Source organism: Salmo salar, chromosome ssa25 (assembly GCF_905237065.1).
Source record: "Salmo salar chromosome ssa25, Ssal_v3.1, whole genome shotgun sequence".
NCBI classification, from domain to species: Eukaryota; Metazoa; Chordata; class Actinopteri; order Salmoniformes; family Salmonidae; genus Salmo; species Salmo salar.
In genome coordinates, this window is record NC_059466.1 from 20,381,272 (window position 1) to 20,407,932 (window position 26,661).

At 45.8% G+C, this 26,661-nt stretch overlaps 1 protein-coding gene across 1 annotated transcript in view; it reads left to right on the top strand.

The window, feature by feature from the left end:
* The window catches only part of LOC106586293 (Krueppel-like factor 7), a 70,397-nt gene extending 49,713 nt beyond the window's left edge, over positions 1 to 20,684 (top strand). Inside the window, exons 2-4 of the mRNA XM_014173427.2 lie at positions 1,347 to 1,989; positions 7,920 to 8,043; positions 14,834 to 20,684. Of these exons, the coding sequence (XP_014028902.2) occupies positions 1,347 to 1,989; positions 7,920 to 8,043; positions 14,834 to 14,885 (819 nt within the window). The 3' untranslated portion in view covers positions 14,886 to 20,684. The remainder of the gene's footprint in view (positions 1 to 1,346; positions 1,990 to 7,919; positions 8,044 to 14,833) is intronic.
* Positions 20,685 to 26,661: the final 5,977 nt, after the last annotated feature.

Below are 26,661 nucleotides of genomic sequence, written 5' to 3' on the forward strand. Positions count from 1 at the left end.
ATGTCTCCCTCTCTCTCTACCCCTCTCTCTGAACATATCCCTATATCTCTCCCTCTCTCTCTACCCCTCTCTCTGAACATATCCCTATATCTCTCCCTCTCTCTCTACCCCTCTCCCTGAACATATCCCTATCTCTCTCCCTCTCTCTCTACCCCTCTCTCTGAAGATATCCCTATATCTCTCCCTCTCTCTCTACCTCTCTCTCTGAACATATCCCTATCTCTCTCCCTCTCTCTCTACCCCTCTCTCTGAACATATCCCTATCTCTCTCCCTCTCTCTCTACCCCTCTCTCTGAACATATTCCTATCTCTCTCCCTCTCTCTACCCCTCTCTCTGAACATATCCCTATATCTCTCCCTCTCTCTCTACCCCTCTCTCTGAACATATCCCTATCTCTCTCCCTCTCTCTCTACCCCTCTCTGAACATATCCCTATCTCTCTCCCTCTCTCTCTACCCCTCTCTCTGAACATATCCCTATCTCTCTCCCTCTCTCTCTACCCCTGTCTCTGAACATATCCCTATCTCTCTCCCTCTCTCTCTACCCCTGTCTCTGAACATATCCCCATCTCTCTCCCCCTCTCCCTACCCCTGTCTCTGAACATATCCCTATCTCTCTCCCTCTCTCTCTACCCCCCTCTCTGCATGTATCCCCCTCCCTTCCCTCCCTTCCTCTTGCTCATGATAAAAATTCCATGGCTGGTTAATTTCTCCCCCTTGTAAAGCAGAGCGGAGGGAAAGAGTAAGGCCAGCACAGTTCAATCAGAGAATAATCCCCCTCTCTGGGTTCAGCTAGGGGCAGGTGACATGGTCAACACTGGAGAGGCTGGACCACTCGACCATACTGGGTGGAGGGATGATAGGATGCTGGGATTATGATGATGTGTGATGGTGGATAGATTAGCAGAGCTGGATGTGTATCTAGTCAGTGGTTTTATGATATAGAGTGTGTGGCTGTGTCAGATTGTTTGAGTTCTGCTGAGTCACTGACAGGTTATCATACACTCTTAGAAAAAAAGTTGCTATCTAGAACCAAAAAGGGTTATCCTTTTGGGAACCATTTTGGAACCCTTTTTTCTAAGAGTGTATATGGTTGATAGGATCAGTTGTTTCATATGAGGCTAATCAAATCGGTACTTTTGTATGAGGTCTGAAACAGTATGTATTGATTAGAGATGAGTGTGGTGGGGCTGTTGTGGCCGTGCCGACCGTGTGTCTCTGACTGAGTGTCTGGAGTTGGAGCGGTACCTGCAGACGGAGCGTCTCTGAATAATATGTGTAGATTAGGGATGAGTGTTCTCTCCTGTACTGTTCCTGTTTCTGACCGTGTCTCTCTCACCCTTACAGACCTGTCTGGAGTTGGAGCGGTACCTGCAGACGGAGCCCAAGCGTCTATCAGAGCTGTTTGACGAGGAGCTCGACTGTCTCCTGACGCCCACCTTCATGCAGGGTGCTGACAGTGACGAGGACCTGATGGACCCACTGGACCCCCTCCTCCCCAGCCTCCCCGACCAGCCCAGCACCCCTCCCCTCCTCGTCTCCCTCCCCAAGGTGCTACAGGCCCCACAGCCCCACAACACCAAGGCCCCCGGAAAAGAGTCTGGAGCGAAGACCACCAAGGAGGGGGTCAACGGGGTCAACGCTGCCCAGCTGAGTGCCGTCACCTCCCTCACACCGCCCTCCTCGCCGGAGCTGGGCCGCCACCTGGTCAAGCCCATGCAGACGCTCACCGCCACAGCCGACGGCACGCTCACGCTCAAACTGGTGGCCAAGAAGGTTGGTCTGAATGCGGCCAAGCTGGTGGCCACACACTCCACTCTACCCTCGCCGTCCAGCAGGGGGGGGCACAGCGACAGCGAGCAGGGGGCTGGGTCGCAGGGGGGAGATATCCCAGAGAACAAGAAGAGGGTCCATCGCTGTCAGTTCAACGGCTGCAGGAAGGTTTACACCAAGAGTTCCCACCTGAAGGCACACCAGAGGACACACACAGGTGAGACAGAACCTATGCCTGACCATGGGCACTATGTGCCATGCACCATGCACCATGCACCATGCAATCAATCAAATGTATTTCTAAAGCCCTTTTTACATCAGCAGTCACAAAGTTCTTATACAGAAACCCAGCCTAAAACCCCAAACATCCCAAAGAGCAAGCAATGCAGATGTAGAAACGCAGTGGCTAGTAAAAACTCCCTAGAATGGCTGGGACCTAGGAAGAAACCTAGAGAGGAACTCTCAGGCTCTGAGAGGTGGCCGGGTGGAGATTACAAGGGTACACAGCCAATAAGGCCAGGTCATGCACTAAACACACTGCCTGAAAACACACTGTCTAACCTGACCAAGGACCATGCATCTACAATTATACAGGTGCACCATGCACCTAACACAAGACCCTGGGAGAATATAGGTTTAGGTTTCAACTCTGCCTGAAAACATCTTCTGTTTCAGTATAAGTGCTCAGCTTGATATGTGTGAGTGCAAGGATTGCAATCCAGTGTTGTGAAGTAGAAACACAGAAGCAGTCTTGATCTATCGCTCTACATCCCCCTGTGAGATCCTTCCAATGGGCTAAAAATACATAGGTCTTAGCTCTGCAGTGCAGCCTCTCTCTCTTTCTCTCATTCACCTCAGTGACTCTGAGTCTCTTACTGAAACCAGTCCAGTCTCTCCATCCACAAGCTGCTAGCGGGGGGAGTGGTACGGTAATTGCCAATGGATTGATAGACTGACAGGTCTAAATGGCTAATTCAGCCATGTCTACTGCAGCCTGGAGTATCTAACCACCGCTGCCCTCCCAGTGAACCTCAGAGAGAGAGAGAGAGAAGTGTTGGCATCAGGTTAGCGCTAGCCGTAGCGTTAGCATCAGTGTTAGCGACGCTAATCCTTTCCTGAGGCCTGCTGTTGACTCGGCAGGTTTCACCGCTGCCACTAGAGCGCTAGCGATGCTAATCACCAGCGAGCTGATGCAAGCCATTCATTCACCCCCCCCCTCCTCCTCCACCACCCAAAAAAATTAGAGGAGGGAAAGGGGAAAAAAAGAGAAGGGTAGAAGAGAAAACAACACCCTTAAGACATGCTGCAGCATGCTGCTGTGTAGCCCCAGCCCCGATATGTTCATTACAAGACAAGAGCGGCACAGTACAGTAATTAGCCTAATCCTTCTTTTTGGTTATTATGTCCATACATCAGTGACACACAGGGAGGGAGATTAAGATTAGTGCAGGATTTAAGGGGGGCCCTTGCTTCATGAGGATGACATGCTCCTGGATGGCCCCATCAATAACAGTTGGTAAGGAAACACACAGCCTTTCACTGAGGTTTAATAACCATAGAATTAGAATGACTAGAATAACTATAGAATTAGAATGACTAGAATAACCATAGAATTAGAATGACTAGAATAACCATAGAATTGGAATGACTAGAATAACCATAGAATTAGAATGACTAGAATAACTATAGAATTAGAATGACTTAAACAAATGTTAATTCTAGTGATTCTAATTCTATAGGTTGAACATTGTTCTAGAATGTGAGCAGTCAGAACAGAAACCCACCCACTATTTTCCTATCTTCACTCCTCTGGTGTTGGGAATGGATTCTTTGTTTTAGGGAGACGGGAGCTGCTGCATGGATGAAACTCTAGTAAATGTGAAATGGGCCATAATTGTCTGAGTCAGTCTGTTTGTCTGTCTGCTGTAACTTCAGCTGAGAGATCATAATAGGCTCTACACTCTATCTCCAGTTGACTAAGGAAATGTAATTAACTGCAGCACACAGGCACCTGTGATGCTGATGGGAGGGAGAGGTGGGTGATGAGGTGGGGGGTGCGTTGCTAGGAGACCATATCAGAACAGGCGAGAGGAGAGTTCGTAAATGGCTGATTATTTGCAGCTCCTGGTATCAGTCTCAGCCTGTTTTAACACAGTACTGCCCATTCCAACTACCCCTGCCCCTAACACCACCCAACCCCCAAATACACTCTTCCCCCACCCCCCAAAAAAGCTACCACCCAGCCCAACCTGCTCCCTTTTTGGGGGTTTGGGTTGCCTGGCAACTGTATTACACTCATCCAGAGCAGAGCCATAATTGGCTGGTGGCGCTGAGTGTCCATGACTAGCGGATTCAGGCGGCTGCACGCCTCTCTCTCTCTCTCTGTCTTACTCTCTCTCTTTCTGTCTCTCTCACACAAACTCTCTCTCTCTCTGTCTTACTCTCTCTCTTTCTGTCTCTCTCACACAAACTCTCTCTCTCTCGGCCGGTTGCTAGGCGACTCCATCATGCATCCTCGCCTCGGCAAGTTATAATTGGCTGGCGTAGTTGCCGTGATGGTGGGTCCAAGCCGACCCTGCTTCATTCTGTCAAGTCTGGAGAGGGGGAGGGAGGTATAGGGAGGAGGGGGGTTAATGCAAAGAGGAGGAGCTGATGGTAGTGGAGAGGAGGAGAGGAGGGGGAGCTTTGGCCAATTACTGAGGAAGGGGTGTGAAACGTTTGCTGTCTTGCACCTGTGGCCTCAAGACTCCAAAATGACAGAGAGTGGTCCTTGAAGCCAGCCTGCCTGCCTCCATCCATGCCTGACTGTCTGCCTCCCTGCCTGCCTCCCTGTCTGCCTGCCTGTCTGCCTGCCTTCATCCCTGCCTGTCTGCCTGCCTGCCTAACAGGCTCTCATGACAAGGCAACACTGTCTAGGGATATCATCTGCTACAGGTTTTACACAGTGGGGGAGAATGAGCAAATAAAAAGCCTCAGGTCTTTTGGCAAAATGTTTATGAGTGTATCAAGGGGAAAAGGCAGACAGATGTTCAGAATGTGTTGCATTCATGTGTTCACCCCAGAGGTAGAAGAGTGTGATATGGAGTGTGTTGAGTGGAATCTGGCTGTAAAGTGGTGTTTGCTGATACAGTGCTGAGGTGTTGCCTTCTCCCAGGCTATCTCCGAAATAGCACCCTTTCCCTATATAGTGCACTACGCATAGGACTCTGATCAAAAGTATACAATATATAGGGAATAGGGTGCCATTCTGGATGCACACTCTCTCTCTAACAGCAGCCAGTACTGGGTCATAAGACAGTTCCCAAAATGCCCTCTGCTGATTTGAATAATATTCAAAACACGGAAAGAAAAGCACAGCAAGTGATCCTGAGGTGTTTCTGCCCTGCAATCTGTCACACTTCCACAATCTCACCACAGACAATGGATCAAATAAGAAAAAGGAAACAGAATAAGAAAAGATCATGTGAAATAAAACGGGATTGGAGGTATCATTCACAGACCATTTGCCTTTTCTCTTCCCTCTCATCTTACAACATGGACGATGGGGGGAGTGGGGGATGAAGGGGCGAAATCGAGGAGATGAAGGGAGGTGCGTTGCATCATCTCACATCACTCAGTTCTCTCCTCCGCCACGTCATCCTTTACTTTCAGTTGCATCATCATGGTCTCCGCAGATTCCACATCGCTTTGAGATTATGTCAAACAAAACCACATCATCCTTTACTGTCTACTGCTGGGGTCACCTCCAATATACTTTTGCCAATGAAATCAGACATTCTTCTGCTAATCAACACTTTTTGTAGCAGGTTTTTTGTAGCAGAATAAATGACTTGAGTCAACAAGTCCTGTGGAGTACCATCCCCACCATTCACCCCTCCACGCACAGCCTCTCTGACCCTACGGTACCCTCCGTTATCCTCACCCTCTGTGCCCTCTGTCTTCCACTGTCGCCGCTGATTTGAACGTACCGCTGCTCTACTGTTTGAGACGCGTACATTTCACTCTAATGGTACTTTAGTCTAGTTAGGAAGATTGGTGGACACGGTGATACGGGAAGACGGTCGCAGCTGGCTGACTGGAAGTACGGTATTACTTCCCATTAAGCGTCATTAAGACCCCAATTATCGTTACCACTCCCAGATCTGAATCAACCACAGCAGCAGCACTCGGCAGCACCGGGGCGGGATTCAGCCCCCTCCTACCCTCCACCAGCCAGGTCCAGGCCCATCCAAACACAACCTGGTCCTCAGGGTCCGGGCACCCCCTCCGCAACCCGCTACAGCCCCCCCTTTCCCATCCCAAAAAGTAAAAGAACCCCTGCCGGAGGGCCTTTCTATCAGGGAGATAAAACTACAGCTTGTGAACAATAGATATCTCCCTCTCCCATCTGTTCAACTGGAGAGAAACTTCATTTGAATTTCAGATCTCTCCACAGGGGGTCCAAGGGGGAAGAGGAGAAGGGAAGAGGAGAAGGGAAGAGGAGAAGCGTGGGCGGGGCGGGGAGGGGAGGGGAGAAAACTGTTTAATTTTTCTGGGTGATTTTAGTTTTAGGATTATGAATTAACACGGCATCGCTGAAAGAATTTGTTTAGCGAGCTCTGGGAGTCTATGATTGGTTGATGCAAAACCCTTGGTGTGTAATCCTGGGTTGGGTAACACAGGTACATTAACTAGTTAGTAGGATCTCACACTGGGTAACACCAGCAAATGAGTTAGTAGGATCTCACACTGGGTAACACCAGCAAATGAGTTGGGAGGATCCCATCTCACACTGGGTAACACCAGCAAATGAGTTGGGAGGATCCCATCTCACACTGGGTAACACCAGCAAATGAGTTGGGAGGATCCCATCTCACACTGGGTAACACCAGCAAATGAGTTGGGAGGATCCCATCTCACACTGGGTAACACCAGCAAATGAGTTGGGAGGATCCCATCTCACACTGGGTAACACCAGCAAATGAGTTGGGAGGATCTCATCTCACACTGGGTAACACCAGCAAATGAGTTAGTAGGATCTCACACTGGGTAACACCAGCAAATGAGTTGGGAGGATCTCACACTGGGTAACACCACCAAATGAGTTGGGAGGATCCCATCTCACACTGGGTAACACCAGCAAATGAGTTGGGAGGATCTCACACTGGGTAACACCAGCAAATGAGTTGGGAGGATCCCATCTCACACTGGGTAACACCAGCAAATGAGTTGGGAGGATCCCATCTCACACTGGGTAACACCAGCAAATGAGTTGGGAGGATCCCATCTCACACTGGGTAACACCAGCAAATGAGTTGGGAGGATCCCATCTCACACTGGGTAACACCAGCAAATGAGTTGGGAGGATCTCATCTCACACTGGGTAACACCAGCAAATGAGTTAGTAGGATCTCACACTGGGTAACACCAGCAAATGAGTTGGGAGGATCTCACACTGGGTAACACCACCAAATGAGTTGGGAGGATCCCATCTCACACTGGGTAACACCAGCAAATGAGTTGGGAGGATCTAATCTCACACTGGGTAACACCAGCAAATGAGTTGGGAGGATCCCATCTCACACTGGGTAACACCAGCAAATGAGTTGGGAGGATCTCATCTCACACTGGGTAACACCAGCAAATGAGTTGGGAGGATCCCATCTCACACTGGGTAACACCAGCAAATGAGTTGGGAGGATCCCATCTCACACTGGGTAACACCAGCAAATGAGTTGGGAGGATCCCATCTCACACTGGGTAACACCAGCAAATGAGTTGGGAGGATCCCATCTCACACTGGGTAACACCAGCAAATGAGTTGGGAGGATCCCATCTCACACTGGGTAACACCAGCAAATGAGTTGGGAGGATCCCATCTCACACTGGGTAACACCAGCAAATGAGTTGGGAGGATCCCATCTCACACTGGTGATGATGTAATACACTCAGGTGTGTCAATCATACAGACAGCACCGCTTTACTTATCAGTAGCCTACATGTCATTTAGAAAGCTGCACAATTATGTTCCATTACAGTATAACTACACAGGTATTGTATAAGAGCAACTTAATGGTATCCACTATTGCTACCACAAAAACAGAAAGTCAATGTAACTGCAAAAGTAATCATATTTTTTTTCCCCTCTCTGTCTGTCTGTCTTGTCAGGTGAGAAACCGTACAAGTGCTCCTGGGAGGGCTGTGAGTGGCGTTTCGCCCGGAGCGACGAGCTGACGAGGCACTACCGCAAACACACCGGGGCCAAGCCCTTCAAGTGTACCCACTGCGACAGGTAAGTACCACATCCATTACATACACACACAAGCACTCACATCACTGACCCAGTAGAGAAGATATGACAAAGTGGCTCTCGCACGATCCATCACATGCACACGTGTATGTTCAAACAAATTATCTCTCAAGTTGTGAGTTGTGCACATTGAACAGTATTGATGGTGGAAGGAAAGACGAGATGAATTACTCCCATAGAATGCAAAGTACTTTGAGTTGGAGAAAAAAACTAGCTACATAAATGAAAGTCATTACTGTAATGTCCCCTTGGACAGCCCCAGCGCTCCCTCACTCTCTGTCTTCATCATGTGCATGTGCACTCTAGTCTACAGACTGGCTCTCCTCTCCTCCCTGGCAGCTAGCAGTTAGCACCAGCTCTGCTCCAGTCCCTGCTGAATAACTCAGTCACAGGCCAGTCCTGTGATGCCCATTACCAAATGACTACTGTGAATAGGCCATTCTCTGCTCTCCCCTGCTGCCCCTAGCCCCAGCCAGGCTGCTGATGGCACTCCCATTCAAATCACAAATTAAACATAGTGGCCTAAAAGGGAGATGATTATGTAATAGAATAAAAAAGTAACTTGAGAGAGAGAGAGAGAGAGAGAGAGAGAGAGAGAGAGAGAGAGAGAGAGAGAGAGAGAGAGAGAGAGAGAGAGAGAGAGAGAGAGAGAGAGAGAGAGAGAGAGAGAGAGAGAGAGAGAGAGAGAGAGAGAGAGAGAGAGAGAGAGAGAGAGAGAGAGAGAGAGAGAGAGAGAGAGAGAGAGATCGACCAAACATGAACCAGCTTGGGCATACAGAGGCACTCTTTAATTTTCAAACAGCAACCACAGTGTGACACTCATCAGACCTCTCTGTCCTGCTGGAGACACAAAGGCAGCCCTTTGTCTGAAGACAGCAGTGTGTGTGTGTGAGGGCACATGTATATTAACGTGGAGCTCTGAGTGATAAGCTGTCAGGTGACAATAGCGGGAAGCCGTCACCCTGACTGAATCCCAAATGACACCCTATTCCTTTATAGTGCACTACTTTTGACCAGAGTCCTAGTCAAAAGTAGTTCACTGTATAGGGAATAGGGTGCTATTTGGGACAGATACCCCTGTTTTTCCACACGCAAGCTGCAATCCCCCTGCAGAAGGGGACCGCTTTACACAGCCCACCACCTCCCTTCCTCCTCCTCCACACACACACACACACACGCACACGCACACGCACACTCCGCAAATCCACCCCACTATAAGCCTAAACACTGATCCAAGACCAGCCATAGCCACTGTGCATAATGCACCATAGCCCCAATCAAGCCCACAACACTGACTAACCAGGGGGAGTGCATCATCAAATCCGTGTTCCAACACTCATTACCAGAATGTATCCTGGCTATTGGCTAACAATGGGGCTATTTGGAGCAGGCCTGCTATTGTTAGGATAATTGACAGGTCCAGATGCCAGGCCTACTTTAGACACACACAGCCTCCAGCCTCTTGGATGTGAGCTAAGCCAGCCATTCAGGCAGGCAACCAGTTCACTCACACACACACACACACACACACACACACACACACACACACACACACACACACACACACACACACACATATATATATACACACACACACACATATATACACACACACACACACACACACACACACACACAAACACAAACATTCACTCTCTCTCTCACACACACACGCCCACTGCAAACACACACATACACACACACACACACTCAAACGTGCTTCCTCAGGCCCAAGGGGACTCTAATTGGACCCTCCTGGTTCCTCTAGTTTGGGTTTTATACCTAACCCCTTCCAGAACACTGCTGGAGTCTACTAATCTTACTGGAGTGTATTATGCATGTTCTGCTGGCACACACACACACACACACACACACACACACACACACACACACACACACACACACACACACACACACACACACACACACTGTATATTCACACGCATGCACACACACACCCACAAATACTCCCACACACACGGCTCTGGCACAGAAACGAAGAGACATAAATTAAAGCAGGGAAGGAAGGAAGGAAATGCAAGGAGCAGCACTGCTGTGTGTGTGTGTGTGTGTGTGTGTGTGTGTGTGTGTGTGTGTGTGTGTGTGTGTGTGTGTGTGTGTGTGTGTGTGTGTGTGTGTGTGTGTGTGTGTGTGTGTGTGTGTGTGTGATAAAGAACACCAGGAGTGGTGCTGGCTGGATCAATATCTATAACTCATCTGCTGATTATGTCTTAGTAGTATTTCACACACACACACTGGGACACTGCTGTAAAATGGCTGCCAAAACATTGAGTGTGAATGAGATGACAGTGTGTGCATCCCAAATGGCACCCTATTCCCAATATAGTGCATTACTTTTGATCTGGGCCCATAGGACTCTGGTCAAAAGTAGTGCACGATATAGGAAATATGGTGTCATTTTGGACACATCCAGTGTTTGAGGCTGAACCATCAGGCTCAAAGGAAACATGCATTGGATTTGGAACACTAACTGTGAAGTCTTTATGATTGATAAAGCCCTGATCTTAAAATCCCATCCAAAGGATTTCCTTGTTTACATTGTTCTCTGAAACAGAATAAGATAAATATGGATGATAATGCATTAAGCATCTGTCCCTCTTCTGTCTCAGTCAACAGTTTTATTCAAACTGTAGACTGGGGTTGAGTCCCAAATGGCACCATATCCCCTACATAGTGCACTACTTTGGCCTAGAGCCCCATGGGCCCTGGTCAAAAGGAGTGCACTATAAAGGTAATAGGGCGCCGTTTGGGACGCAGGCTGACACAGAGGTTAACTCAACCCAGTCTTCTGCTAGGCCTTTGAAGCGTTTTGTGAGTGACGCGACCATTAAACAGGCACGTTGATCTCCCCTCTGTGAGGCAGCCTGTTCAGGCACCTTAGGGAATGCCTGGCTATAGTAGATGGGCCAGGAGGAACTCACTGCTGTGTTACCACATTTCCATCAGAATGGGAGGAAGTTTAACAGTAAATACAGTGTGTTGAGCTCTCAGCCTCTCTCGGAGCCTTTCTGATACACACACACACGCATACACACACATGATTGCGTGCGCACACACGCACACACTCACAGACAGGCACGTCATTAATCCTGCCTAATCAAGCTGGGACCCCCTGCAGGGCGAGGCACAGGGGTAGAGGGGCGGAGGGGTACGGCAGGGGGGAAACAGGGGCGTACCAGCTGGTGTGGCGGCCCCTGACAGTGACTCGGACGGCCATCTGTCCAGCGGAACTTACTCAGCCCCCACTGGCCCTCTCTAGCAGACACACACATAGACTAGACAGGTACAACATAGACAGTTCAAAGGGAAGAAGGGAGAGCTAATACAGGAAGGTGTGAGGGAAGGAGAGAGAGATGTTGAAAAAGAGAAGACAGTAAATGAAAGATTTTGTCAGAAGTCTTGAATTGCAACCTGCATCTGGTCTGCCCTATGATCCCAAAGTGTCACTTATAATGGTTGATGGAAAGGTATAGACGAGGTGGACAGATAGAGAGAGAGAGAAGGACTGAAGTGCAGCTTTCTCTTTTATAACCAAATCTTGTGTTGTGTTCTCCCACCACCTGTCTACACCACGGCTAGCTGGTGGAATAACGCGTCTTAGTTATGGCTGTCTGGAGAGAGAGACACCTCCTTTGGATTTACATTGTAGAGCTGTCTGTGGACAAATTAATAATGGATACAGCCGTCGGCAAATTGAATTTTTCATTCCTCAGTTCACTCTCCCGCATTTTGTTTTCCAGCTTGCTTTATTCACATCTGTTGTGATTCATTTTATTGCTTTGCATGAGTGTAATACGATAATCGACCCTTACAGCCCCGTAAAAGTAAAGGACATGTGGCGTATATTCGCCCTGTCTGCTGTTATGTATCACCCTCAACAGTAGCAGTAACCAGTGAGCTTAATCGATTAGTACCGAAACAGGCCTACGGGCCGTTGCTCCCTCCACCCTCCTCTTCTGCCATGACTCAAACGCTGCATAACTAATAAGGGCTTGGGTTTCTGCGATAGTATTTCACCTCTAGCTGTGGTATAAGTCGCAGAACTGCATAAATCAGGGATCTTGATTTGTGGCTGCGTTTTGGAGAATTATCGCTCATGCTCTTTAATAAACGAAAGAGAAGGAGCAATCCTGTTGCTGATTTGGCATGTCCTCATTTTATAGCGTTCAGTCGCTAATGTGAGAAAAATGAAGCGAGATGTCGTTTATTATTTGTTATTTTTAAGGGATAAATGTTGTTTTTTGTCATTGTGTGTCTGATCCTCACTCCGTCTGTGTTACACAGCGCCTTGTTTTCTCACACATACACTAGCTGCTGATCTAGAATCACTAAACACTGATTATTATCCACATTTTTTTCTGTTTCATATACACCTCTGCAAGTGTTTGTCATTTCAGATCAGCAGCAGGAGAGCACAGTCTATTCTAGCATGGTAACTTATCACTGATTTTTACAGAGATTATCTGAGTGTCCATTCCAACCTCAACAGTGATCCAGCCAACATCTGGATGTCCTGTACTGTTTCAAATCTGGGCATCCATCTTGCTAAAGGCACAGATCAGTCATGCAGAAATGGAACTTTCAGACTTCCGATTACCTATCTGAATGCGTAACCATTTGTACCTACTGTCTATTGATCAAAATTAAATCAAATTTGATTTGGCACATGTGCCAAATACAACAGGTGTAGATCTTACAGTGAAATGCTTACTTACAAGCCCTAACCAACAATGAAGTTTTAAGAAAAAAAGTGTTAAGAAAGTATTTACTAACTAAACTGAAGTAAAAAAAAAAAAGAAAATGTAATATAACATTTTTAAATAAAATGAGACAAATAGAAAAATAATAAATAATTAAGGAGCAACAATAAAATAACAGTAGCGAGGCTATATACAGGAGGTACCGGTACAGAGTCAATGTGTGGGGGCACAGATTAGTCGAGGTAATTGAGGTAATATCTACATGTAGGTAGAGGTAAACACGACTATGCATGGGTAATAAACAGAGAGTAGCAGCAGCGTAAAAATGGGGGTGGGGGTGACAATGCAAATAGTCCGGGTAGCCATTTGATTAGCTGTTCAGGAGTCTTATGGTTTGGGAGTAGAAGCTGTTAAAAAGCCTTTTGGACCTAGACTTGGTGTTCCGGTACCGCTTGCTGTGTGGTAGCAGAGAGAACAGTCTATGACTAGGGTGGCTGGAGTCTTTGGACATTTTTTGGGCCTTCCTCTGACACCACCTGGTATAGAGGTCCTGGATGGCAGGAAGCTTGGCCCCTTGTACTGGGCCGTATGCACTACCCTCTGTAGTGCATTGCGGTCGGAGGCCGAGCAGTTACCATCTCAGGTGGTGATGCAACCGGTCAGGATGCTCTCGATAGTGTAGCTGTAGAACTTTTTCAAGATCTGAGGACCCATGGCAAATCCTTTCAGTCTCTCGAGGGGGAATAAGCTTTGTTGTGCCCTCTTCATGACTGTCTTGGTGTGTTTGGACCATGATAGTTTGTTGGTGGTGTGGACACCAAGGAACTTGGGTCAATGAATAGCATTCTCACATAGGTGTTATTTTTGTCCAGGTGGGAAAGGGCAGTGTGGAGTTCAATAGAGATTGCGTCATCTGTGAATCTGTTGGGGCAGTATGTAAATTGGAGTGGGTCTAGGGTTTCTGGGATAATGGTGTTGATGTGAGCCATGACCACCCTTTCAAAGCACTTCATGGCTATAGACGTGAGTGCTACGGGTTGGTAGTCATTTAGGCAGGTTACCTTGGTGTTCTTGGGCACAGGGACTATGGTGGTCTGCTTGGAACATGTAGGTATTACAGACTCAGTCAGGGAGAGGTTGAAAATGTCAGTGAAGACACTTACCAGTTGGTCAGCGCATGTTCGGAGTACACGTCCTGGTAATCCGTCTGGCCCTGCGGCCTTGTGAATGTTGACCTGTTTAAAGGTCTTACTCACATCGGTTACGGAGAGAGTGATCACACAGTCGTCTGGAGCAGCTGATGCTCTCATGCATGCTTCAGTGTTGCTTGCCTCGAAGCGAGCATAGAAGTTATTTAGCCCGTCTGGTAGGCTCATGTCACTGGGCAGCTCATGGCTGTTCTTCCCTTTGTAGTCCGTAATAGTTTGCAAGACCTGCCACATCCGTCGAGCATCGGAGCCGGTGTAGTACGATTCGATGTTAGTCCTGTATGGATCCTTTGCCTGTTTGATGGTTCATCAGGAAGGTATAGCAGAATTTCTTATAAGCATCCGGGTTAGAGTCTCGCTCCTTGAAAGCAGCAGCTCTACCCTTTATCTCAGTGCGGATGTTGCCTGTAATCCATGGTTTCTGGTTGGGGTGTGTACATATGGTCACTATGGGGACGACATTATCGATGCACTTATTGATGAAGCCAGTGACTGATGTGATATACTCCTCAATGCCATCAGAAGAATCCCAGAACATATTCCAGTCTGTGCTAGCAAAACAGTCCTGTAGTGTAGCATCTGTGTCATCTGACCACTTCCTTATTGAGCGAGTCACTGGTACTTCCTGCTTTAGTTTTTGCTTGTGAAGCAGGAATCAGGAGGATAGAGTTATGGTCAGATTTGCCAAATGGAGGGCAAGGGAGAGCTTTGTATGAGTCTCTGTGTGTGGAGTAAAGGTGGTCTAGAGTTTGTTTTCCTCTGGTTGCACATGTAACATGCATTTAACATGCCAACTGTTATTGAGTAGATTTTGACAACCTCTCTTTTTTTCATTCTCTCCAGGTGTTTCTCCAGGTCGGACCACTTGGCCCTGCACATGAAGAGGCACATCTAAGGGAGCGGGAGGAGGAGAGCGAGGAAGAAGAGAGGGAGAAGGAGAGATAGAAGGAGAGAATAAGTAGGCAGGATGGAAGACGAACCACACAGCAGCTTCGGCTCTCACCATCCAGAGGCTGCCCCTGCCCGCAGAGACCCACCTAAGACCTGACACCAGGAGCAAAGCACTATGGGAGATGACACGCTGGAGAGACGGACGCCACGACTCCAGACGGACGGATGGTAGCCGAGGACGGATGGAGTGATGGAGTGAAAGAGTCGAGGAGCAGCTTGTTTTTTATTCACACTTCCATGATTCACACTTCTACTCAACAGTCTACAACCAATTCTCTTTTATCACATCATCCGATTAGCCACGCCTTGTCCAATCAGGGTTGGGAACTCACACACTGCCAAACCAATCCGCTGATCCAGTTACGACCCATTTACACTCCACTGTTTCTTTTCTGTACATTTAAACTATGGAGCAACTTGGGAAAGGAAATGGTTCACCCAGAATTATGAACTGCTTTACTTTGACACGCCAAACGTCAGTGACTTGCAGAAGTAACAATGGGCTTCACAAACCAACAATAACTATTGACCATTTTATTCTGGTGTGCTGTTTCCCAATCCCATCCCAATTTTTTGTCTCTTGTATAAGAACCCACAAACTGCAGCTATATGTCAACCCTCAGCAAGCTATACCGTGTGAAATAACAACAATGCCAAAATAGCGAGACGAGGGAGACCAATGGAACTAGTGGGCAATCCGCCAGTGTCTGTGGGAGTAGGGTCTGACACTTGCTGATAATGAGTGAGCTCTGTGACCCACAGGCACCTTGCTGTGGATCTCTCAGGCTCTCCTGTAGGAGGCGCTCTGCTCTTCTCTCTCAGCTTCACTCCTGCCACCTCACAGGCAACAACTAACAAATGCGCAGCGACACTTTCTTGCCTTTGTTTTTTAAAGACAATTAATTATTATTATTATTATTAAGAATGATGGTCTGTTTTCTTTCAGCTGAAATTTCTTAAAAATTCACTGAATGAAAAAAACGAAAACATTTTAAGTACAAACGAGAAAGAATGTGCACATATGGCAGGAAGGGAGGAACATCGAACGAACGCACCCCGGCCCATAAACACAGGCTAAACTCAGTACCTGCTATTTAGCACTGACAGTTAAGGAGATAAAAATTTAAGAAAAAGAAATGACAAGAAACTCTGAAAGAAAAAGGATTTGTATTGTTGGCCTGAAATGAAAGAGAAGGACCTCTGTTTTCCACTCTGTGTTTTTCTCCTGTGTGATACTAAAAACTAACCTTGGCGTGACCTTCGAGGCATCAGCACCAAGCCAGGGCCAAAACACAACATAAAACTGGAAATTGTATTTTTGCTTTGTTTGTGTGGATTCTGGAAATACACCTTGGAACCCCCTATCTCCTCCAGTATGGCGGGGGAGGGGCCTGGGAGGCTGGTCTGCTGTGACCACACACCCTATTTGGGAGACTAGGAACCTGATAGGCTACTGAACATGAACCTGGGACTAAAGACACCCAACTCTCTGGGTAGTAGAAAGGACAACATGGCCTCATCAGCCCAGAGAGACTTGCCTGTTTCGTATCCATTGTCTGCACTGACTTTTTCAATGTTATCTGTGCTTTTTTTTCATAAAGTATACAACAAAAACTGAAAAAAAGAATACAAAGGAAAAAAAAACGGCATAAAATACTGAATAAAAAATCAAAAAAATCTGTCTCTCACACACTCACACCATACAGACACAAATACACCGACACACAGAACAGTCTCTTTGCTCATGTCTCCTCTTTGAGATAAGACTCAAATAATGATTTAGTTAATGAACAGTTGGAGTTGGAAAACAAAACACTGCATGGCAGCCTCTCACACACACACTCAGATCGCTTCCCGGAATTATTTGTTCTGCTCCAAATTTTTCTCAGTAAGATTTTTTTGCAATTGTTGTTTTGTAAAAGACGATCTTATTCCGCTGGAGGTAATGGCTTTGAAATGAGAAAACAAGCTTGTTCTCATGTTCAATCAATCACCACAAATCAGGCCTAGGTCTCTCAGTCTCTGTATGTTAACAATCAGCTTCTACACCATGGGACCAGATTCCTCACCTGTATGCCCCAGATCTATGAAGTCCTACATAGCCTTGCAATCAGGGCATTAATACCAACACCACTATCACTAATACTATCACTATTACTGTACGACTTCCTTCCCCTCTTGCATACATACCCACCCTGGCCTCCTCACATCAGTTGTAATGGCTGCTTTATCAGAGAAGATGCCATTACTGTCTCTATAGTAACGTTTATGTATCAGCCATGCCAGAATCTAACAGACGATCCCAGAGCTGCCCTCAGGTGGGCCGGTGGAGCTCCGAACAATCAATACCAAAAACATCCAGCATGGAACTACCCTCGAGCCAGGCAGGGTCTGGAACAGAACACACCGGTATCTGGGAAGCTGGCCGCCTCCATACCAGGCCTATTGGCACCACTGGCGCAGCAGCAGCTCTTTCTCTACCAACACAAAAACAGTGTCTCGGCAACAAAAAGACGAAGTGAAACAAGAGATTACGATGATCTTTGTGTTTTGCTTCCACTTTTTAGTTGGAACTTCTTTCTTCTTGTTTTGTTTTGTTTTAACGCTACAGTGATTATTTTTTTATTGCCACGGTGGATGATGCAAGGTAATGCCAAAATTTGAGAAATGCAGGGGGATTTGTTTTTATTACGCCCCCCCCCCCACACCCCCCTTTCAACGTACAATCATATGGGGTTTGTTTGTGGCACTTTTTGCCGGAATTGCAATGGTATGTCTGTGTGTGTCCCAATGCGAGCTATAGCACGGCACATCCTTAGGGTACATTGTGAATCTAATCTGCATTGTGAGAAAGAATACTACTACCAGTAGACTGGTGGACAAGTTTGAAACTAACAGTGTGGGAGACTGGGATTGTACTGTATGTTGGTTGATTCATTCACTTTAGGGGAGCTTATAATCTGTCTAACATTAGCTGACAATAATGTATTCGTTTTAGTTTTGTTTCTGACATTTTATTTTCTTTACGAACCACTCAAATCACATTCATTTGGGATCATAGAGCTGAATGATGTAAAAACAAACACTCAAACTCAAAAACCATACACCATGCACTTCACTGGCACTTCAAATAGGTTCAAAAAAATGAAAACTCTTCAAGCACTCTTACGTTCTAGTAGACGTTCACTTCTGGTTGTAGCCGTTTCTACGGCTTCCACTGCAGCAAAGCCTGCTGGGTAACAGGAAATAGACACAATGGTCATGGTAATTTAGCCCGTAACAGGCCTGCATGCTAAAAAGATAGCAGCACACAGTTTAAATCCAAATTAGCCCAACTTTAGTCCTCTTGCGTACACACTGACAAATCTAAAACCCCACTTCAAATGAAAAGTCCTATTCTATTTCAGTCCTGTGGCATTCTCACCAGAAGAAGCTAGCTAGGCCCCTTTCCCTTTCCCTCGCCTGGTAAAACACTGCTTGCTGACATGGATATGCTCCTCTGTATAGTTTCCTGGCCACTAGTATCCCACAGCTCTGATTAGCATTAGCGCTGCAGGCTACTCTGTGGAGGCTCCTTTAGTCTCTCCAGTCGCACTCCACTAATGAGAAAGACTTTTGGTCACAGGGAAACAGATCTGGGGGAAAAAACATCAGGGACCGCGAGCCAAAATGGTTTCATTTCAACGGTCCAAAGTACTGTTACGAAACCAGTGTGGAATCTGCCACAGAACAAACAAGAATACATTAGCAGCAGCTTATCGTAAAGCCAGAGAGATATATATTTATTTGAGAAAGTGATCGAAATTGAAGAGATATTTTTTGACAAAGAGAAAAAAAATGTTTACCCCAGGGATTAACCAAATGATGATGAAATTAGCCGTGCTTTTTATCTCATGGATTAGCGATTAAAATGAGATTATGATTAATCCTACAGGCCCTTATAGCTATTTACAACACAGATCCCCTCAACCCCCCACACCCCCTCCTTCTGCACTCTACACGTGCCATTCTAATAGCCCTCTATCCCTCTCTCCGTCTCTCCCTCTCTCTATAACCCCCAGAGAAGTGATCCATGCACAATCAACTGCAGGAACGCTGAATGCACACGTATACACTTTCGCCCAAAGATTTGCAGATTCACAAGTAAACTGCTGTGAATGAAAATAGAGAGAGAGTAAGAGAGAGCGAGAGAAAGAATGACCTCGTTTTACTGTCCACTACTATTCCACCATTATTCCCCCCCTTCCCCAACCCTGACCCAACTTCTTCCTGCATTACAATCTCTTGTCTGATGTTCAGTGTGGCCGATCTCATGGTCCATTCATGGTTGTAAAATATGGTTGGGTAGTCTCTTTAGGGTGCCCAATTCAAGGGTGACTTAACTAGCAGCCTACCAATTCTAATGTAGACTTAGTTCAATTAGCTTCTTAGTACAGTGCAAAATAGTACAGTGGAGTGTAATATTTCAAACTGTCATGTCTGAGGTGGACCGTCGAGTCTATGTTAGGTTAACTGTTGCCTGCGAAAACCATCCCAAGAACGATTGCATCATACACCTACCTTAAGCATTCCCGAAACTTGAAGCCTCACACGTTCGGTCCCCATGAGGTAGGGTTGTCACTTTGGTGAGGCTTCTGGCAGCTTTGTAGATAGATACATTAGTAGCTCTTCAACTCAATGAGCTCGTATGGGTAGTGACTGGTTTACAGTAGGTCTGATAACAGTTCTGTAGGCCACTAGAATGTCCATAGACATTAGACATTAGTCGTTAGACCTACTGTAGACCCATTTTAACCACAACACTTTAGGTGGAACTTAAAGGGTATTGTGCACTACTAGGCAACAGTGCTTAAGCATTTCGACTCCTACATACATTTCACACACTCTTTTAATGTTCCTGTTGTTCTATCTTCTCAAGCATACCATTTCACTACATGAACTTACTGCGCACACTCCATAGTGTACCTACTTACTTAATGCTAGCATAGTCTGTTGGAGCACTCAAATGTCAAATATCCACATAACATGTTGTGACACTTCCTGATGCACTTAACCACAAGAACCAATAAGGTAGCTCATTTTTAGTTTTTAGCCAATCAAACTAATAGGTTATTAGCATGATTTAGGCCTTCTACTGTCATTAAACAGCCAATGGCAACTGGGCATGGTAAGATAATGTTGGACAGTTGTTTTGATGGTTCAAGGGGTTCTGTTCATTGCCATGTAGCAGGTGCCTCATTTGGTCCTGTTTGGGATGTCCAAACTCATGGTTCTTTTTGTTGTACATCTGCATCAGGGAGTGTGTCTGTATCTGCTGTGTTTGTCCATATTTGATATGTCAGTATATAAGGGATTGACAAAACTCTTCCCCCCTGTCTCTGTATCCCTCCACCTCACCCCTTCTTTCCCTTTGTCCCCCAATCCTTATCCATCCAACTCTGGGGCCCAGGCATCACACTCTGACATGTGCTGTTAGAGGAGGGTACATCTTGATAAATGTTGATTCATCTCTATGGCTTTGTCTTCCTGAGGTGTTGGACATGTGTCAAGTTCAGGAGGTGAGTTAGTGTACTTTACTTTATATTCTATTTACCATCTGCTAAGTGGAGAGTCTCATGGCCAGACAGACAGAACCAGGATGTGCAGCTGAAATAACTATCCTCAGTCAAGGGGCCACACATAGAAATAGAATTACTCAAATTCCAATCTAATTATATTTCTATTGGGGCACCCACCCAGCCAACAACACACCTCAGCCTGTAGAGCAGAACTAAACCCACCAGTGCTTTTCTCAGACCGTCTACAGTACGGCTGAGCCTCCACAAGGTAGTCTAGTCCCAGTCCAGCCTCTACACCTGGTAAGTCTATGGAAGCCCAGTGACACAGTGGGAACACCTTTTCCATCGTCACCTCTCTGTCATTTACTCCTTCTGCAGGGGCCCTATAATGCCAACAACAGCATCACCTCTCCTTCCTACCAGACCCTGACCCCTCACCCTCTGCTCTTCCACCCCTCCCTCCCTCCCACCCGCCCGCCTTCCCTTCCTCCTTCCCTCCCTCCCTCCCTCCCTCCCTCCCTCCCTCCCTCCCTCCCTCCCTCCCTCCCTCCCTCCCTCCCTCCCTCCCTTCCTCACCCCTGCTCCTTACCTCCCTCCCTCACCCCTCCTCCTTCCCTCACCCCTCCTCCTTCCCTCCCTCCCTCCTCACCCCTCCTGCCTCCCTTCCTCCTGTCATTGTCATGGTCATTTCCTTTTCAGTTTTCTCTTGGGTTCTTTTTCTCCTTGTTTTTATTTTTGCTGTACAAAGTGTTGAAAAATATTATTATTTGTATTATATGATGTTAGTATGGTAATGTTCTTTATTAAGGAAGAAGAAAACTTTATTTTTGTTACTGGTCTGTTTCATAATTCTTTTTTAAATTGGTATTGTAAGATATCTATGCAAGAACTGTTCAGTGGAGCATTTTTATTTAAGAATGTAATACAGTATGTGTAATAAATGGTAGAATCTGGTTCTGGCTGGCATTTTGTGTTTCTGCTGCATGCGTTTACGACCGACAACAAATAATCATTAATATACTTTAGTGTAGAGACACCTCACTGCTCCCATACAGTATAACTCCTAACCTTTGTCCAATATCTTCTCTGAGAGCGGAGTCTCATTATTAAGACCTCTGACTATATCTAAGAATGAGTAATACAGCCTAACAATGGCTCCTTGCACCGGTGCTGAAGCCACTTCCATTGTGCAGAGCAGCACATTATTCTGACTAGCTAATGGCTGACTGAGAAATAAGGTTTAGTCGTTAGAGAGAGAGAGAGAGCGACCGCCATAACCATAGAACCATTTCCCCCACTTTGGTGGCAATTCCGAGCTTTATTATTACAAATTAGAGAATCTCATGAATATCTATGGCCCGCCAACATGTAAAATGTCTCTCAGGGGTTCAGTGTGTGAGTAGCATATTCCTTCATTAGGGCAGTTACTAACTCGTCAATGACTGAGCCTGAGCTGCCATTTACAGAGCCAGCCCATCCCGCTCCCATGACTTACAGATTAAAAGGGGTAATCGAATAACTAATGGATAATTAGGGAGCAATTATGTAGAAGAAAAGGGGCCTTATACAGCATATCAATTCAGTAAATGTCCCTTGGTGAGAGAGGAGATTTTGCTGTCAGATTTCTCAGTCATTGCTAATTTCCCTAATTGAAATGGACACTGTCATCAAGCCGGCTGTTTCAACAGTAGGTCTGCATCCCAAATAGGCCTATGGGCCCTGGTCAAAAGAAGTGCTCTATATAGGGAATAGGGTGCCATTTGGGAGGCACCCTAGGTCAGGTCTTCACGTCTCTGACATTCTAGCTACGCCGTTGTCTTCCTGTTAAGTGCCATGACCACATGGTTTATGATGTTGCTTACGCATCAACCGCCCACTTGACATTCTTTTACAGCCAGCCATTAAAAAAACATTTTCCAATGCCACTTCCCTTTGCCTATGGAGGGGAAATACAGTTGAAGTCGGAAGTTTACATACACTTAGGTTGGAGTCATTAAAACTCGTTTTTCAACCACTCCGCCAGTCGGTTAGGACATCTACTTTGTGCATGACATAAGTAATTTTTCCAACAATTGTTTACAGACAGATTATTTTACTTATAATTCACTGTATCACAAATCCAGTGGGTCAGAAGTTTACATACACTAAGTTGACTGTGCCTTTAAACAGCTTGGAAAATTCCAGAAAATGATGTCATGGCTTTAGAAGCTTCTGCTAGGCTAATTTACATAATTTGAGTCAATTGGAGGTGTACCTGTGGATGTATTTCAAGGCCTACCTTTAAACTCAGTGTCTCTTTGCTTGACATCATGGGAAAATCTAAAGAAATCAGCCAAGACCTCAGAAAATAAATTGTAGACCTTCACAAGTCTGGTTCATCCTTGGGAGCAATTTCCAAACGCCTGAATGTACCACCTTCATCTGTACAAACAATAGTACGCAAGTATAAACACCATGGGACCACGCAGCTGTCATACCGCTCAGGAAGGAGATGCGTTCTGTCTCCTAGAGAGGAATGTACTTTGGTGCGAAAAGTACAAATCAATCCCAGAACATCAGCAAAGGACCTTATGAAGATGCTGGAGGAAACAGGTACAAAAGTATCTATATCCACATTAAAACGAGTCATATATCGACATAACCTGAAAGGCCACTCAGCAAGGAAGAAGCCACTGCTCCAAAACCGCCATAAAAAAGCCAGACTACGGTTTGCAACTGCACATGGGGACAAAAATCGTACTTTTTGGAGAAATGTCCTCTGGTCTGATGAAACAAAAATAGGACTGTTTGGCCATAATGACCATTGTTATGTTTGGAGGAAAAAGGGGGAGGCTTGCAAGCCGAAGAACACCATCCCAACCGTGAAGCACGGGTGTGGCAGCATCATGTTGTGGGGGTGCTTTGCTGCAGGAGGGACTGGTGCACTTCACAAAATAGATGGCATCATGAGGGAGGAAAATGATGTGGATATATTGAAGCAACATCTCAGGACATCAGTCAGGAAGTTAAAGCTTGGTCTTCAAAATGGACAATGACCCCAAGCATACTTCCAAACTTGTGGCAAAATGACTTAAGGACAACAAAGTCAAGGTTTTGGAGTGGCCATCACAAAGCCCTGACCCCATCCTATAGAAAATTTGTGGGCAGAACTGAAAAAGCATGTGCGAGCAAGGAGGCCTACAAACCTGACTCAGTTACACCAGCTCTGTCAGGAGGAATGGGCCAAAATTCACCCAACTTATTATGGGAAGCTTGTGGAAGGCTACCTGAAACATTTGACCCAAGTTAAAAAGTTTAAAGGCAATACTACCAAATACTAATTGAGTGTATGTAAACTTCTGACCCACTCAGAATGTGATGAAAGAAATAAAAGCTGAAATACAGTGGGGGGAAAAATTATTTGATCCCCTGCTGATTTTGTACGTTTGCCCACTGACAAAGAAATGATCAGTCTACAATTTTAATGGTAGGTTTATTTGAACAGTGAGAGACAGAGTAACAACAAAAAAATCCAGAAAAACGCATGTCGAAAATGTTATAAAATGATTTGCATTTTAATGAGGGAAATAAGTATTTGACCCCTCTGCAAAACATGACTTAGTACTTGGTGGCAAAACCCTTGTTGGCAATCACAGAAGCCAGACGTTTCTTGTAGTTGGCCACCAAGTTTGCACACATCTCAGGAGGTATTTTGTCCCACTCCTCTTTGCAGATCTTCTCCAAGTCATTAAGGTTTCGAGGCTGACGTTTGGCAACTCGAACCTTCAGCTCCCTCCACAGATTTTCTATGGGATTAAGGTCTGGAGACTGGCTAGGCCATTCCAGGACCTTAATGTGCTTCTTATTGAGCCACTCCTTTGTTGCCTTGGCCATGTGTTTTGGGTCATTGTCATGCTGGAATACCCATCCACGACCCATTTTCAATGCCCTGGCTGAGGGAAGGAGGTTCTCACCCAAGATTTGACGGTACATGGCCCCGTCCATGGTCCCTTTGATGCGGTGAAGTTGTCCTGTCCCCTTAGCAGAAAACACCCCCAAAGCATAAAGTTTTCACCTCCATGTTTGACGGTGGGGATGATGTTCTTGGGGTCATAGGCAGCATTCCTCCTCCTCCAAACACGGCGAGTTGAGTTGATGCCAAAGAGCTCCATTTTGGTCTCAACACTCACCAGTTGTCCTCTGAATCATTCAGATGTTCATTGGCAAATTTCAGACTGGCATGTATATGTGCTTTCTTGAGCAGGGGGACTTTGCGGGCGCTGCAGGATTTCAGTCCTTCATGGCGTAGTGTGTTACCAATTGTTTTCTTGGTGACTATGGTCCCAGCTGCCTTGAGATCATTGACAAGATCCTCCCGTGTAGTTCTGGGCTGATTCCTCACCGTTCTCATGATCATTGCAACCCCACGAGGTGAGATCCTGCATGGAGCCACAGGCCGAGGGAGATTGACAGTTCTTTTGTGTTTCTTCCATTTGCGAATAATCGCACCAAATGTTGTCACCTTCTCACCAAGCTGCTTGGCGATGGTCTTGTAGCCCATTCCAGCCTTGTATAGGTCTACAATTTTGTCCCTGACATCCTTGGAGAGCTCTTTGGTCTTGGCCATGGTGGAGATTTTGGAATCTGATTGATTGATTGCTTCTGTGGACAGGTGTCTTTTTTACAGGTAACAAGCTGCAGTTAGGAGCACTCTCTTTAAGAGTGTGCTCCTAATCTCAAGCTCCTAACCTGTATAAAAGACACCTGGGAGCCAGAAATCTTTCTGATTGAGAGGGGGTCAAATACTTATTTCCCTCATTAAAATGCAAATCAATTTATAACATTTTTGACATGCGTTTTTCTGGATATTTTTGTTGTTATTCTGTCTCTCACTGTTCAAATAAACCTACCATTAAAATTATAGACTGATCATTTCTTTATCAGTGGGCAAACGTAGAAAATCAGCAGGGGATCAAATACTTTTTTCCCCCACTGTAAATCATTCTCTCTACTATTATTCTGACATTTCACATTCTTAAAATAAAGTGGTGATCCTAACTGACCAACGACAGGGAATTTTTACTAGGATTAAATGTCAGGAATTGTGAAAAACTGAGTTTAAATGTATTTGGATAAGGTGTATGTAAACTTCCGACTTCAACTGTATGTGCATATTAAAACATCCTGCACGCATTTAACTTGAAATATACATTTAGGAGAGCTAAGAGCTGCTTGGCATAACATGGTTCTGATCCAAAACAATGAATGGTCATCGCTGATCGGGTGTGACATTTCCAAGCATACTAATCCAAACTTGTCCAGCTACAGTGAGCGATAAAACGAAGTGAAGAAGCAGGTTCTAATCTTATTCATCACTGCTCAACACAGCTGCTGTGTTGTGACTGTAATACAGAAACCTATTGCTACTGACTCATCATCTCTCCCACCAGGAATAAACAGAAATGTGATGAATTGGCTGGCTGCATATTCCCAGATATCTCTCTGGAGGTCCATGTCAGCAACTTCCCCTGACCCACAAAACCTCATTGTCCAGTACAGGCCTGTAGTGTCCACTATGCAGGCGAAATAAACTGTAATGTCTAGCATAAACTGTAATGCCCCCCCCCACAGACATTCTGAGATCTGGTAGGTGGTCTCTGAATATATAGATAGTTTTGACCATCAATCTCACCGAAGAAAACATCAAAGTGAGTGAACAGTGCCCCTCTGTCTTAGTATGTGTAGCCCATGTGTCTGATGCTGTCTGGCCAAAAAGAATATGACATGTCATACACTTTTTGGCCAGAGAGTACGAGATACATGGGCTACAGATACTAAGACAGAGGGGCACTGTTTGCCTCGTTCGGATGCTTTCTCTGGTGAAATAGGTTCAGCCTCTTACCAATTGAAGGAAGGACAGATAGACCCAAATAAGTTTGTTTCTTTTTTTATTGTGACATTTTTTTTAGGAAGTCTGGCTGGCTTCCCTTGGCAGCCATGAATACATGTCACTTTGTAGGATGAATGTCATTTCACTTATGGTGTTTGTAATAGTGTGTGCACACTTACTGTTGGAGGTCCCTTAAAAAAACATTTGACCCCCACTATGTCACGGTATAATTCCTTATATCAAATCCTGACCTTGAATGCAAACACTGTATCAAGACTTTTGGAATGTATTAA